The 15,407-nt window shown below is 40.6% G+C and overlaps 1 protein-coding gene across 1 annotated transcript in view; it reads left to right on the forward strand.

Annotated features, from left to right (window-relative positions):
- The window catches only part of CFAP161 (cilia and flagella associated protein 161), a 249,064-nt gene that overhangs the window by 105,614 nt on the left and 128,043 nt on the right, over positions 1-15,407 (forward strand). Inside the window, exon 3 of the mRNA XM_044077943.1 lies at positions 1,963-2,201. Within this exon, the coding sequence (XP_043933878.1) occupies positions 1,963-2,201 (239 nt within the window). The remainder of the gene's footprint in view (positions 1-1,962; positions 2,202-15,407) is intronic.

Raw genomic sequence — 15,407 nt, forward strand, 5'->3', positions numbered from 1 at the left:
TGGCTGCATATATAAATTATTTTCTTCTTGCTGGCTGGCTCTGTATGTATTTGCACTAAGGTACATTGATCTGAAATGCACCATATCTCTTTGCCACACTTGCTGCAGTTAATGGTAGGGATTGAACCATGCTGTTAGATGTTGGACCAGGGTGCAGAGACCATTTCCATATCTGCAATGTTTATTTATGTTACTTAAATTTGTGGAGCAGGAGCACAGTTCCATCAGGCCTAAGTTCAGGCTATGCCCAGGAAAAAATAATAACAGTAACAAGCAATTGCTATTATAATGCTAGTCAAAATTGTTCACAGAAGTAGTACAGATAATGACATAATAGTTAGGATTACATCATAATGCAGCAAGCAGAAGATGTACATACATACAAAAAGAAAAGACCAGTATTGTTTTGTATAAAATAAGGTCAAGACTGGTAGCTCTAGTCCACCAAAATGAATATTAATGAGCTTGCTTGGTTGTTGTGAGTAATGGTCATGAAAGAGTAGGGTAAGCTGGTCAAGTAAGGTTGGTTTGAAGCAGATGATGAGCAAAAGTAATGATGTCAGCAAATAAATAAAGGGCAATAGTGAGTGGAGTGATGCATGGGAAGTTGTTCTCAAGGAGAAGTTTAGGAAAACCTAAGTTCCTGAAACACAACATTTATCAGTTTCTAGCAGGTGCTGTTTATGCTTGTTTCAGACATTATGGAAGGGAATATGGTTCCCCACAGTTTTGACCTAAGCACCGAGAAGCTATGTTTCTACTTCACATAAGGGATGTGAATAGCAGGTACATGTTGGGGTTGTTATCTTTGGTTGTAGATCTTTTCTTTCATAGTAAATCTGCTAGTTATTGCTGGGAAATAATTTGGTTGAAAGGCTAAAAACTTTGGGAGCCCAAAATTAGATTGACTCTTTGTTGGATTCGTAAGCAGTTAGCCTTGGTTTGCACTGAACAGTTGTATTCTATTTTAGGTGTATGTGATATGAAGTGGCAGATTTGTCTTAGATGATTTTTTGTCATGATGAAAAGCTCTTTTTAAGCAGTTAAGCGGGGCAGTGATGGTCTGTAAGCCCTCCGGTAGTTGTGCCAAGATAACTTCTTTTCCAATGGCTTCCATGCCTGCTGAGGAAAGATAGTGATCTTGCCTGTCCATAATATGGTTTGGTGGGTTTTAGCCCTTGTTTTCTCTGCATGGAGCTGGATGTTTAATGACAGGTCAAGTGAGAGCTCAAAGTATTTGAAGAATGTGGTGGTTTCTATGTGTTACTAGTTGGGGTTGTGTGCTTGCCAATTGCAGAGTACTGAACAGAGTTTTGCTGGGTTCCAAAGATTATTACTTTAGTTTCGGGAGGGGTTAGTATAAGTTATTTGTGGTAAAGTGCATTGGTGATAGCACAGAGATCATGTTGGAATTGTCGTTTGATGGTTTGATGAGATGAACTGCACTTGTATATTGCAAATATCTCTTCACTAAATAATATTGACAGTGTGGGATGTTAATGGATATGGAGAAAAGTAGGGGTCAGTATAGTGCCTTAGGGATTCTTTCTAAAAGCTAAATTAACAATTTTGTTAAGCAGTAAGAGACTCCTCAGACAGAGAGTCAGAGTGTCAGTTGCTGTTTTACAAAATTGTAGGTAGAGAACAATACCTCTTAAATAGGTATTAACTCATATTATAAATACTTATTATAAAGATACAAGTGGATTCAGTCTTCTGTTATATCTCACATAACTGTGCTGTTTAGTATTTAGCCATGTTTAGTATAACTGAATGAAATGTTTATCATGCAGTAAGAAGAAAGTAATGAAGGCTCTTCAGTTATAACACCTAGACTGTATGGAAGTAAATAATCCATGCTACCTAAAAGCATTATTTTAGTGCTAATAGAAGGAACTTGCCTTGTATGTGCAGTTTTGTCATTTATGGATCGCAGCTGTAATATACCTTTCTTCTTTTCAGGTCAATTTGTCTGTCAGCAATGATGGGTTTGTTCACTTTGGTGATACCATAATGCTTGTAAATCCTGGTAATGAGAAGGTCCATCTGGATAGCACTGATCCTCCTCATGGCCCTTTAAGCTTGGCAATCAATCCTGAGGAAAGTAAAGTCCATACATGTTCATCAATAGAGGCTCCTTGTGGTATCAGTGCAATTCAAAACCTAGAACCTTCTGTCAGGAATACTTTTGTAATTACCAGGTAATATGCATACTTTTAATCTCATACCCTTAATTGACTTTAAGGAACCATTTTTAACTAAGGTTCTTCTAGCTCATTAATAAAGTAAAGTTTGTAGCAAAAAGCGAGCATTAACTACAGAACTGCAGAACTGGTTCTTACAGAAATAATACTGAAATAAAGTACAGTGAAGGTAGTACTACTAATCTAATGGTGACTTTTAGACACAAATCATTTTAAATCAGTTCAAATGCAGTTGTCATTTGCCAGAAAAACTCATTTCAAAAGACACTATGATAAGACAGTCTAATAAATTAGAAGTTATAACTTGTTTTCCTTCCCTGGATATAATTATTTTCCCGCCCATCTCTTTTGACGCTAATGTAACATACAGGGAGAAACCTTTACTTTTATGGCAGGCCATAACCTGGTCTTCTAAAATTTCTGTCTCACACAATCATACACAATTACTTACGCACACACACACACACACACACACACACACACACACACACACACACACACACACGTTGTATAAGCATCCAAACAGCACATTTTATATTTTATCACCTTGCCATTTTTCAAATGTCTTTATAGTTAATGAGAAGTAAATGATGTACTTCCCTTTCTAGGCACAAGTGGATACTGAAGTACTGTTAACTAGTATGAGTAACATAACTCCTGATGAAGGACTTCTGTTAGTCTGAAAGCTTGAATAATTGTAAATTCTGTAGTGGTACAGTAAAAAGTATTATGTCCCCTCTGAGTTCCACTGTCTTTATGCTTTCGATCTGTTTAAGGAAATCAGCTTCTTATTGCCAGTTACATATCTTAGTATCATAGAAGAATACTGTTGACTTGCTCTGTCCAGGAAAGTAAATATTTGTGGGAAGCAATAACCAGGGAATCGTTATGGCTAGGCTTTTATAGGCCCTAGGGCCAATATCCTAGTACCTACCTATGAACCTATGTACCATACTTTTTAGTGGCCCTGTGGAAGCCTCATTTTATTTCACGTTGATTGTGATCTTCAAGATTCGATTCCCAGGAAAAATGTTTCATTCACCCACATTAATTGACACATATTTGATTCAAAGCAGGTCTAGTTAATATAATTTAAAAGCGTACACTCAATACTGAGACTGATTATATGGTGTCAGCATTGAAATTGACAAGTTAATCTTCTACTTAAAATCACCATTAGATTAGGGTTAAGTTAAAATGGTATAGTACATATGTCATAACAGATAAAGAATTTTTTAAAAAACTATTTGTTGTGACAACAAAGCAAATAAGAAAAAACACTTTTATAAATATATTTAAAGAACTCAAGAAATTATTAAATCTTGCATGCACAGTGTATGTGTTGTATATTTTTCAAAGCCCAACAGTTGTGCAAAAGTTCTACATTCTGATTTCCATGTACAAGTGATTGAAATGCCAAGTATCCTTTATGTCTTGTGAGTATTACTTAAAATGTACATATTCTGGTGTTTTAGGTATAATGCCGAAATGCCTAAATGTTCTACTTTTCACAGTGTTGGATAAGGGACGTACAGTTCACACAGTGTGCATTCTTCCTAGTAAAATGTATTTCATATGAACTGATACAATACAGTCCAGGGACTATAACTAACTGACATAATTCATGAAAGCCTATCATGGCCCCATGGGTTTTTCATTTCCAATAACTGCAGATGATGTGCTTATCTTCAAAATCTATGAATCCAAGGAATTTGGTCCCATGTGCAAAGTAGGTGGCACATTAACTAGCAGCTCTGGCATTAAAGACTTTCAGAAAGGGTCTATATCAGATCAGCGAATGCTTAAAAAAGCTAACACTGGTCGATCAAACTTATGTAAGCGAAAGCTTACAATCTTGAACTATCAGATCAGCGATGTTTTTCCTAGGGAAAAAAATCGCTGATCCAAAACACATACTAACAACACAAGCACACCAAACCAACAGCAATCCACACACATACACCTAAAATCTGACACCTAACCCTACACTAAACTATACACACACCACTAACTATCCACTTACCTTAACCCAAACCCTAACCCTAAGGTCCGTCACTATTGCACACTCACCTCACCCGCTCCCTAACCCTAACTTACCTAACCCTCACGTCCACACAATCACACGCATGCCTAACCTGCGCCCTAAACCTAACTCACCTAACCCACCCTAACACTCACATCCACACAATCGCACACTTACCTGAATCCGACCCGTAACTTTCCACCACAGCACTGAAAATACCGAAGCAACAGAAACAGACAACCAAATTCTTTCCCTAGGAAAAAATTCAGGTTTCTGTTGCTTCAATATTTTAAACATTTGCTCACATAAGTTCGATCAATCAGCGTTAGCTTTTTTAAGCGTTTGCTGATCTAATATAGACCCTTTCAGAAAGTATCTACCATCAAGAGTACTTCAGGACAAGTAAGTGGACATGTGGCACAAAGGAAATAAGAAAGGACAAGAAAAACAGAACCTGTACAATCATCTCTGCAGGCTAGCCATACAGTCGAGAGAGATGGCATTGTTCATGTAATTGCAAATAGCACACAAAGCTAAGCAAAAAGAATCAGCAGGAAACCTAAGCAGGGTAATTTACCTGGAGCATGATTGGAAGCTTTAACCCACTACTTTTTCGAAATCTGACCTCTTCTTACATGGGAATATGTTTGCTTCACCATGAAAGTTACCCAGGTTTTAAAAGGCCCTGAAATACCCTGGTAAAACCTTAAGGAATAACCTTTTTCCTTTACTCTCTCAGACTAAATAGTTTAGAGAACTTTAATGCTTTCTGATGTATTGCTTGTTGCTTTTGCTCATGTCTGTTAAAAAAAATAATCCTTCAATTTAATCACAATGGTTGTGCCTGAAATTGGTTCACAGTGAACAGTGCTCTGCCCAGTAAATAAACTTCAGCTTCCCAAACCATAGGGAGTCTGTAGGCTTTTGTCAAAGGGTTCATGTTATCAGTCCCGTGAGACATGTTGTTCACTATTGTCAGTCTGTCTTCCTTGGCATTTACATTCAGGCTGTAAATCAATAAATAAGTTGTTTGTACTGGGAGATTTGAACCTCATTTCTTCCATTACAAACAACTTAGTTATTGGTTTACAGCCAGAAGGTAGATTTGGGTTTTATTCTGAAGACTTTGAGAAATCCTCAGATGAATGAGTATTTAATTTAGTTTGAAACTTTAACAAAGAAAGAGATACTTTGATTGCTATGTCAACTAGGAGAACTTTTGAACTTCAAGATCTTATGAGCTTTCAGCCATGTACCATTTTCTGCAAAGAGAGAGTTGCAATTTTTAATAGTCCTTGCTTCATGACCAAGCAATGCCAAGTTCACATCAGTTGACCTGAATCAGAAGATGTTGCTGCCCTGTTTTTATCATCATCCAAAAGTTGAAGGTAAGCAATTCTTACACAAGGTTAATCATAGAAGACAAATATATAGATGTTTCCAGAACCCAGAACATCTGGAAACCCAAGTAACTCATCTCCTTTGCATCTAATAAGCTGGGTACCTCAGTGGAAAGCAACATATTTCAAATTGGATAGTTTCTTGCATTCATTTCTAGTTTGATTTGAGAAATAAATCTTCAGAGGGCATATGCATTATTTTATTAGATTAGTAGTGATTTCTATGCCTTTTTGAAAGTTGTGTCCTGTATGGCCATCTTGTAAGACTCCTTGGTCTACAGTCCACTCATTTACCAATGAGTACAAGTAAGATGTAATCTCCAAAACTAGAGGTAGTGTTACTCTGCCAGTTCTCCAATATATACCTATGGAAGCCTGCCTCTGACGACTGAATGTACAGCTTGGAATTCTGCCTATCCAGCACTGTGATGAGAAGAACAGTAAATAGGGAAAAATAAATAAATAGTTCATAATTTGGCTGCTTGCATATTAAGTGTGGATGTTAGAGAAATTTGATCATTTATCCTGGAGGGGAGGTGACATTCAATCACAATTACCACATAAGGTCTCTAAATTCTATTTCCACAAGATCTTAGGGGTGGGGCATGGAAGAACAGAAGAGAGTATAGAAAACTTATGTGGCAATTTCAGTTGAATGCCACCTCTCTTCCTGAATTAAATGATCACATACTTATTATACCTGCACTTAATATGCAAGCAGCCAAATTATGAAATATTTATTATTTTTAATGTATTTATTATATGACCACGCGATATGTATACTATGTGGTTATATTTAGTTAATTTGTGTGCAGATTTGAATAGGGAGCCTTTACCATTCATATAGATTATGTATAGATTGTTTTCAAGTGGTTCTATTTTCCACAAATTTTGTAGGCAGTTTAAATACTTATTATTCTGTATTTATTTTAATGTTTTACAATATTCCATTTCATTTTGATTTTGATTATATGACGTGTAGGTTGACAAAGAATATATGTAATGTATCTTTAAGGGCATTCTGTTTTTTAATACATGAGTTTATGAAAATGTCATCACAAAGTTCTTCAACTGTTCTGATGAAGTCCATTTGTATTTGGATGAATGTGCTCAACTAACTTTGTCTTTTCTGTTGGTTTGACGTTTAAACATTTCTGGATTGTACAATTGTTGCTGTCAGTCTGTGGACGACAAGGGGAGTTCCATTATTATGCAGCATTTTGTGTGGTTATTTGTATTCAGTCTGCATATACTTCATCTGGCTTCTTGATTCTAGACAACCTACAGATCAGTTTGTCGCTTTTATTGTCTCCTGAGAGAGTATTGCTTATTTTTTTAACTTGGATATAGTAGTCCCAGGTAGGCACCCCTCCAACTCTCCGTTTGCAATCGTTTTACTTCCATGGTAGTGTTGTTTCTCTTTGCACCTCTTAGTCATGGGTCAGAAATATAACTATCACTAAAGCTAAGTAGAGCGTAATTATAGAGCTAAGGATTCACCTCAGGATAAGCACATTAGATGCATGAGATGTTTAGGGCAATAGCATTTTTACAAGGATTTTAATGTTCATTCTACTTTTAAGTCCTCTAGTTGTAAAGGAAAGGGAAAAAAAATAATTTTAATTAGACAGAGTTGGAGTTTGAGAAACTACAGGCTACCCCTAAAGCTAAGTCCTCTATCTGGGCTTCTTCTTCAACTTATTCTATTTTTATTTTTTCCTTTATTGAACAGATGAGTCCCTCTAGGATACAGATCTATTTTCAGGAGAGAGACGAGGTAGTAATTATACTGCTAGGGGAAATTTACCCAGGGCATCAGGGAAATTTCCCTTCTTGTCATTGTTGCAATTGGGACTCATTTTGCAGGAGCATTGCTGTTTCTGTGCCAGGTGCAGAGGTGACTGAGGGAAGCAAAGAGGCAGATGTAGAGAGAAGGAGATAAAGGAGTTGCCAAAGAAATGGAGGCGAAAGCAAATATCAAGACCTGAGAATGTGTCAGTATTCTGAGGAAATGCTTCAAAGAAATCTGTTTGATGGAAATGAGTCAATAAATGATAGATGCATAATTACAACTCTCCAGTCAGGAGGATAGCAGGATGATTTACTCAAAGAAATGGTGATGCAGAGTGAGCTAGAAAATGAAGGAGATGTTTCCTTGGGGGATACAAAAAGAAAAAAAAAGGAGGATGCAGAGACGATCCTGAAAAGTAGTGGTGAGATAGAAAAGAAAACATATGCAGAGAAAGTAAAAGAAGGCAAAAGGGGAGTAGTAGAAAAGAAGGCAGAAGAACATTTTCTTTTCCTCTTTCTCCCTTAAACCTTTTAGGTACTTCACTTTATTTCCATTGCTGGTAATAGTTCCGTTTTCATTTTTCTTTAGCTACAAAAAATATATTCTCTATAATTTTCCTTTCTATTGATTATTGTAATAGTTATGGCTGAGAAAGTCTCTGGTTTTAAAAATGTATGGCCTGTGGCCATAAAATTTCATTATCGAATGCACACACTGTGTGTGTTTATTGTTTAGGCCTGGCTAATTTGGGTTCTGCCTATGATATCTTTAAGCCCTTTAACCCTAGGGCCCTTATTGACTGTAGAAATAAACTTATTTTAAGAGGATTGCTCCCTTATAAATCCTCTGATACACCATCTGGGGCTCAAACCTCTAGGAAATCTGACAAGAAAGAGGTCAGAAAGCATTACCTGAACCCCACAAGTTCTTCGTCCCTGGGTTCAGAAGTGCCTCTAAAACTTTCAAAACCTTTGGAGCCAATCTGTTTGGATCTGAAGAAGAAATCCTCCTGTCTGATTACTTCATATCCAAAGACTATGATAAATACATCAGATCTGATGTCTTTGGATTTGACAAAGCATGAAGAAAAATCACCTCGAGGCCATGCTCCTCCAAGCCTAGATTTTGTATTCTGTCATCTCCCATCTCCTTTTCTGGAAAGCCATCACCATTCTAGGACTTTGTCTATAGCTTCTTCTTCCTGTTCCTCCAGAAGTCTGACCAAAGCAGATGTGGACAGGATGATGAGGAAATTTCTCTTGACGCAAATCCAAATGGGGGTTCTCCCGGCTCCCACTCCATCAGGTCCGGAGATGTTTGAGTATTACCCCACCTATTTTGTCTCCTACTCTAATCTGACCTTTGGTTTTGGAGCAGTTGGATCTGAGAATTCATGATCCTTCCGTATTGAAAACGAAGATAGTTGTATCTTCTATGATGATATCATCCCTGAGTGGATCATCTCTGAGCACATCGAAGCCAAATGACTCTCATGGCCTTAGCATCCACGCTGGATCTTAGGTGTTGGAGTTGAGTCTGAGGTTGTTGATCTGTCTCTGCCCCTTGGAGCCTTGGTGCTGGACAGCTTGGCTCCAGCCCCTGCTTTGAGTGGTTTGCCATTGGGTCAGAAGGAGCCAATGATCTGGAAGCATGTCTTCTTGGAGTCGTCAATCTCTTTTTCTCTGAAGCATTCTACTTTCAAAGTAATAGAGAAAGATTTCTCTGTGCCAAGAGAAAGGATGTATCCGCCCTCCTCTGCTCCTATTTAACAGACCCAGTTATCTTTGTGTCTTGAGCCCCAACTTCCTGCACCACAGGGACAGCCAGCCCAAAGTCTCCAGTATACCCAGCAGAGTATATTGATATCCTACGATACTTCTCTAGAACATCCCACCAAAGACGTCCCTAGGAAGAAAAAGTGCAAAAGGAGGTACTTAGACTCTCCCCATGAGTCTGTCACAGATGACACTGATTTCGATAAGGGGGAAGGGTCCCCAAGATCACCCCCTGATGACATCTCCTTTGGAGACATACTAGAGAGCCTCAAGCAAAGGGCTAGTTGGTCTACTGACAACCCCTCCCAAGAAGAATCAGTATTCCTGGAAGCCTTTGGGGCTGACCAGTCTACCTCCTGGATGACTCCACCCACCAATGAGCTCAATGATTTGATCTCTTCATGGGCGTGGAAGGAGCCTGATTCTATTGAACTGATCCCCAATGGACCAGACAGGATACTGGCACCACCCAAGGATAAGTAATTTTAGAGCATAGGAGTACTATTTTATACTATGATCATAGTTTCATAGTATAGTACTAGGCTATCTGCCGTAGGGCATTTATAAGCCTAGCCAAAGTGTATGTGGCTTTCGCCACCCCATGTAATGATACAAAAGTGTACAATTTAAATTAAATTTAGTTTACTGTGCTTCTATCTAGCAAAGACACAGAGATGACCCCCAGGATAAACCTACGATCACCCATCCATTCGTCCAGATTTCTCTTGAAGAGAGTCAGTGAGGGGCTCTGCCTAACATGGACAGGTATCCTGTTCCAGAGTGCGGGAAACCTCTGGGTTATGAATCTGTCCCTCCAGCATGTCCTATTCATATTTGTGCTGAGGTTTAGATCTTTAGCTCTCATGGCTCTGATGGATTTGGATTTTTTGAGGTAGAGCATGTCCATTAATTCTGAATTGGACATGGCCTTGTACGTAAGGCACAGATCACCTCTGAGCAGGCGGTATGCTACTGAATAGAGCTGGAGCTTTTTCAGTCTGGCAGCATATGACATATGCTGGAGACCCTTGATCCTCTTGGTAAGGTACTTTTGGGGTCTCTCCAGCTGCTGCAGGTGCCGGGTGAGGTACATACCAAATGGGGCATTGTACTCGATCATAGGCCTGATAAGGGAGGAATATAAGGGTACAATGACATCCTTTGATCTAGATGTGAATCCCTTCATGATAAGGTGGGCAAGGTAGAAGGTCTTTCTAACCACTTTGGCGACGTGGGTGTCAAATGAGAGGTCACTGTCAACTTGGGTCCCCAGGTCTCTGATTACTTTTTCCGTACTTAATGGATTACCACCTATGTAGTAATTTGTGGGTACTTTGTTTTTTCCAAAGGGGATGACTATACATTTTTTGGCATTTAGTTTAAGGCCATGACTCTGGCACCAGTCATCTGTTTCTGTGAGGCCCTTCTGGAGGATGCATGTGTTGGCTGGTGTGTCGACTATGGCACCTAGTTTGCAGTCGTCTGCGAACTTTGTCAGCCACAACCCCCCTATGTTTGCCTGCACATCTGAGAAATAAATGCCAAACAAGAGGGGTCCCAAGACAGAGCCCTGTGGGACTCCACTTGTGACTGGCTTAGAGTCTGACATAGCTCCAGCTATTCTGACTTTGTGGGTTCTGTCCTTTAGCCAGTTTGCAACCCATCTTGTGACAAACGGGTTTACATTTAAGCTGTTGAGCTTGTCTATGATGCCTGAGTGGGGTATTGTGTCGAAGGCTTTTGCCAGATCTAGGTAGGCTGTATGAACTGCTTTGCCTTCATCGATGGCTCTAGTGACTGTTTCAAAAAAGTCCACCAGGTTTAAAAGACAGGATCTGACTTTTACAAAGCTGAACTGGGTAGGGTCAATTGTCTGTAAGTCCCCGATGTCTTTGTTTATGAGTTCCATAATGATCCTTTCCATAGCTTTGCAGACCAGGCTGGTCAAGCTTATGGGGCGGTAGTTTCCAGGGTCTGTAGAGGTGCCACCTTTGTGGAGTGGGACCACTGTAGCTGTACGCCAGTGTTCAGGGACGTATCCTGTAGCAAGGCTAAGATTAAACAGCGTTCTTATATGCGGGTTTAGTTCGTCTAGGAGTTCACGTAGCACGCAACCTGGGACAGCGTCAGGTCCCATGGATGCTGTATTTTTAGCTTTGCTGAGGGCAGCTCTCACCTGGACATCTGAGATTTCAGGGAGGTTGCATTCAGCGGAGATATTTATTTTGTCTTTTGGGGGAGAGGGAGGGGAGAAATTTGCACTGAACCTGTCTGCCGGTATGTTGGCAATATCTGTGGGTTCAGTGTATTTTTTGCCGTTATGAACTAACTCTGCGCATATCTGAGGGTTTCCGCCCAGGTTTCTAACATAACTGAAGAAGGCCTTGTGATTATCTTTAGTGTCCTTAGCTATTTTTCTCTCGAAGTTGGCCTTTGATGATTTTATTAGCGAATGTAGTTTTTTGCTAGTGCTGATCAGGGATGCCTTCTCTTTATGGGATTTTGCTCTGTCTTGCAGTAGCTTCCTTCTCTTGTTATAAAGTTTGTTTATGGCTGGGGTCCACCAGATAGGATGCCTGCCTTTGGTGGAAAGGGTTTTGGTTTTATTTGGGATTGCATGATCCATGCATTCTTGGAGATGCCCGTAGAAAGCATTTGTGAAGGATTCAGCAGTGTGGGATGTGGTTTCCACTGGCCCAGGGGGCTTGAAGGATACCATTTCAGTCCTAAGGAGTGTAAAGTCAGCTTTTGAGAAGTTTCTCACTGTGGTCTTTTGTGCTGGGGTGGAGGTAGGATATGAATATCTAGGGTTATTAGTTTATGGTCTGATCTCACTAGTGAGGGGTATACTTCCGGTGTTGAGCATTTTGTCCCCATGTTTGTGATGATCAGGTCAAGTATATTATTTCCCGTTGTGGGGGAGGTGACTAGTTGAGTTGATGAATTCCAGGAACCTTTGAGCTAGGGTGTTGGGGCTTGAGTAATGCACCCAGCCTATATTTGGGTAGTTGAAGTCTCCCAATATGATGGTATTTGGTGAGACATTCATATCCTCCAGTGTCTTCAGGAAGGCTGAATTGAGTTGCTGAGATTGTGAGGGTGGTCTGTAGCATGCTACAAGTTGTATAGCAGTTTTGCCTATGGTTAGTTGCACATGGATGGTCTCCGATGCTTCGTGTGTTGCCACTAACCTGGAGGTGTGGGTGTCTTTAATGAATATGGACACTCCCCCTCCTTTTGTGGTTCGGCCCAGGTTTTGGGGCCGAAATGCATGATACGAGGTATAACCTGGTAGGGCTGGGGTGCTCTCAGGAGCCTTGAATCAGGTTTCAGTTACTGCACAGACATCGATGCTCTCCATACTGAGGAGTGCTTCGAGAGCCTGCATCTTGAGATTTAGACTTCTGGCATTGAGCAGCATTACCCTTAGTTTTTTTCCTTTATTGTTTTCTAAGGTGGGTTTGTCTTTTGAGCCTTGCCTAAAAAGGCACTATGGGGGTGGCAAGAGCCTTAGCCAATATCTGGAAGCCCAGTGGTGACAGGTGCAAGCCATCCCTTGCGAAGCAACGTGGCTTGTCCGCATGTCATCCCAGGCAGACAGACATTGGATCCCCCTAGAATGACACCAGTAATTGAGCCAATTATTAAAGCTGATCATCTTGTCTTTATATTGTGGCATCATTCTTGGTGAGGGCAAGATGCTGCTCAGGGTCAGGGTCATACCGGCCTGGGCTACATAATCAGAGAGCTCCTCTATGTCTCTTTTCATGTAGTCCAAGGAGGTACGTCTCAGGTCATTCACGCCGGCATGGACAATGACGGAGTCATATTTGTACTTGCTTTGGAGTGACGTGAGTGCTTGTGTTATGTGGTGGATCCTAGCTTCTGACAGGCAGCTCACCGTTACCCTTTCTTTGTTCAGCCTGATAAGCGGGACGTCAGTGTGTCTGACTATAGAGTCACCTATTACTAGTGTATCAGGCATGGTGTTTTGCCTTAAGGGCTGTGATTGTTTGGCACACTGACTTTGTGTACTATGTGTTGCTTGTGCAGAGTTTTGAGGTGGTGTTTTCTTGGATGTCTGCTTTGGGAGCCTCTGTTGTTTCGATAAGTTTTTTATTAGAGCCTCCGAGTATGTCTTTGTGTTACTATGTGTTTGGTTTGCAGTTGTTGTTGGTTTATGTGAGACTGGGTTTGTAGTGTGTGTGGTTACCTTCTCCTCCTTTCGATAAGGGGGAAGGGTCCCCAAGATCACCCCCTGATGACATCTCCTTTGGAGACATACTAAAGAGCCTCAAGCAAAGCAGCAACCACAAAAAAGGAGCTTGCAGAACAAAGTTCCTGTGTTTATTCCCCTTAACGAGGTGTGTAGGAGGCTGTACAGATTCAGGAAGCATGTATATTCTTAGTGACTTTTGCACTTTGGTCACTGAATTATTTGGCACACTCCAAAAGACTTCAGAGGCATTTCATTAAAGTACTCACCAAATCCCTCTCTGGGACCACACTTAGCTACCCTACAGTCTATTTCAAATTCATCCATGAGGCTCATCTTACATGCAGCTGAAGGTACCTCAATGGTGATGGGTTCAGGCATTTCCTTTAGGAGACATGCATGGGTGCACCTGTGTGATTTTGTGGAGCCCTTCAAGTTTTCCTTCATCAATGCTTCCTTTGACAGAAGTTCTTTATTTGGCCCCAAGAGTAAAGACACATAACATTACCCAGGTGTGAGCAGGATGGTTAAACCCTGTCTGCTGTGAGCATATGTTTTTCAGCTCCTCAAAGAACCTTTTCTAGAAATCAACAAAGTGGTTGAAAATTGTGGTTTAGAAAGTCCCAGGAACCCTTGCAAGATCCATGTGTGGAAAGTTCCCCTGAGACAGAGGGGGGATCTCTAATGGAAGACACTGTCCATGTGGCAGAGGAGGCCCACAAAACCAAGGGTCTAGAGAGACATCATCTGACAGATCTAACAGTGCTCCTTAAAGGAGTCCCAATTGTCCACCTCTGGAGTCAGTTGGGGGTTGTTTATCCTTGCACCCAAGAGAGTGGCTAGAGATTACAGAAGATTCATGGATGCAGAGGATTATTTCCACAGGTTATATAATACCCTTTTCCCTCCCCTCCCCCCTTAACAGTAAACAAAATCCCCAATGTTCTACCCCTTCAGAAGGAAACTAGAAATAAAAAAGCTGCTAGAAAAAAGTCATCCAAAATGTCACTGTGACCAGAAAGAGTCCAGCACTCTTTTTAGTCCCAAAGAAAACAGGGGACTGGAGACCAATTTTGGATCTCAGCAATCTGAACAAGTCAGTTCAGTACACCAAGTTCTGGGTGGTCACAGCTCAGTCCATTATGCCCTTTCTGCACAAGGATGACTGGATGTGCTCAGTAGATCTTCAGAATGTGTACTGTCATATAAAAATTAAGACAGTTCAGAACATTCCTACATTTCTGGCTGGGAGCCAGTCACTACCAATTCAGGACTCTGCCATTTAGTCTCACCACAGCCCCCATGGCAGTAGTGGCAGCTCACTTGAGACTTCAAGGATTATGGGTGTTTTCTTACCTAGACGACTGGCTCATATCCACTCTGGCCAGGCATCTTCTGATCAAAGCACAAGATTATGTATTCCAGTTATGCTCTTACCTGGGAATTTACAATCAAGCACAACAAATCTCAACTCAACAAAGGTTGGAGTTCATCAGAGCATTGTTCAGCACACTTTCCTTGACAGCCTCCCTTCCTTTACCAAGGGTGCAAACCATACAGTTCCAAGTCAAAAAGATCATTCAAAATTCTTCTCTCTGTGCGATTGATTCTTCAAGCATTGGGGTCAATGGCTGCTGTGATCATTTTGGTTCTCTTAGCAAAATACCACATGAGAATTGTTCAGTGGACCCTAGTGACTCAGTGGTTTATTCTTCATCAACCTTTGACCACCCAAATCAAAATAATTCAGGCATGCAAAAATTACCTCTGTTGGTGGACTTACTCAGATCAGGTAATGCAAGATCATCCCTTCACTTTCCTTCAGCCCAAGGCCATAGTTACCATGGACATTTCCCAAATCAGGTGAGAGGGCACTACTTGGGAAAGACCAGTTTGCATATCAATGACCTAGAAATGAGAGCTGTCCTCCTAGTGTTGCAGGTCTTCCAAGACATTTTCCCTTCTGAGACTTTTGCAGTTCAGTAGGAGAGTATGTA

The sequence above is a fragment of the Protopterus annectens genome, chromosome 7.part0 (genome assembly GCF_019279795.1).
Source record: "Protopterus annectens isolate FY-2018-M chromosome 7.part0, PAN1.0, whole genome shotgun sequence".
Taxonomy (NCBI): domain Eukaryota; kingdom Metazoa; phylum Chordata; order Ceratodontiformes; family Protopteridae; genus Protopterus; species Protopterus annectens.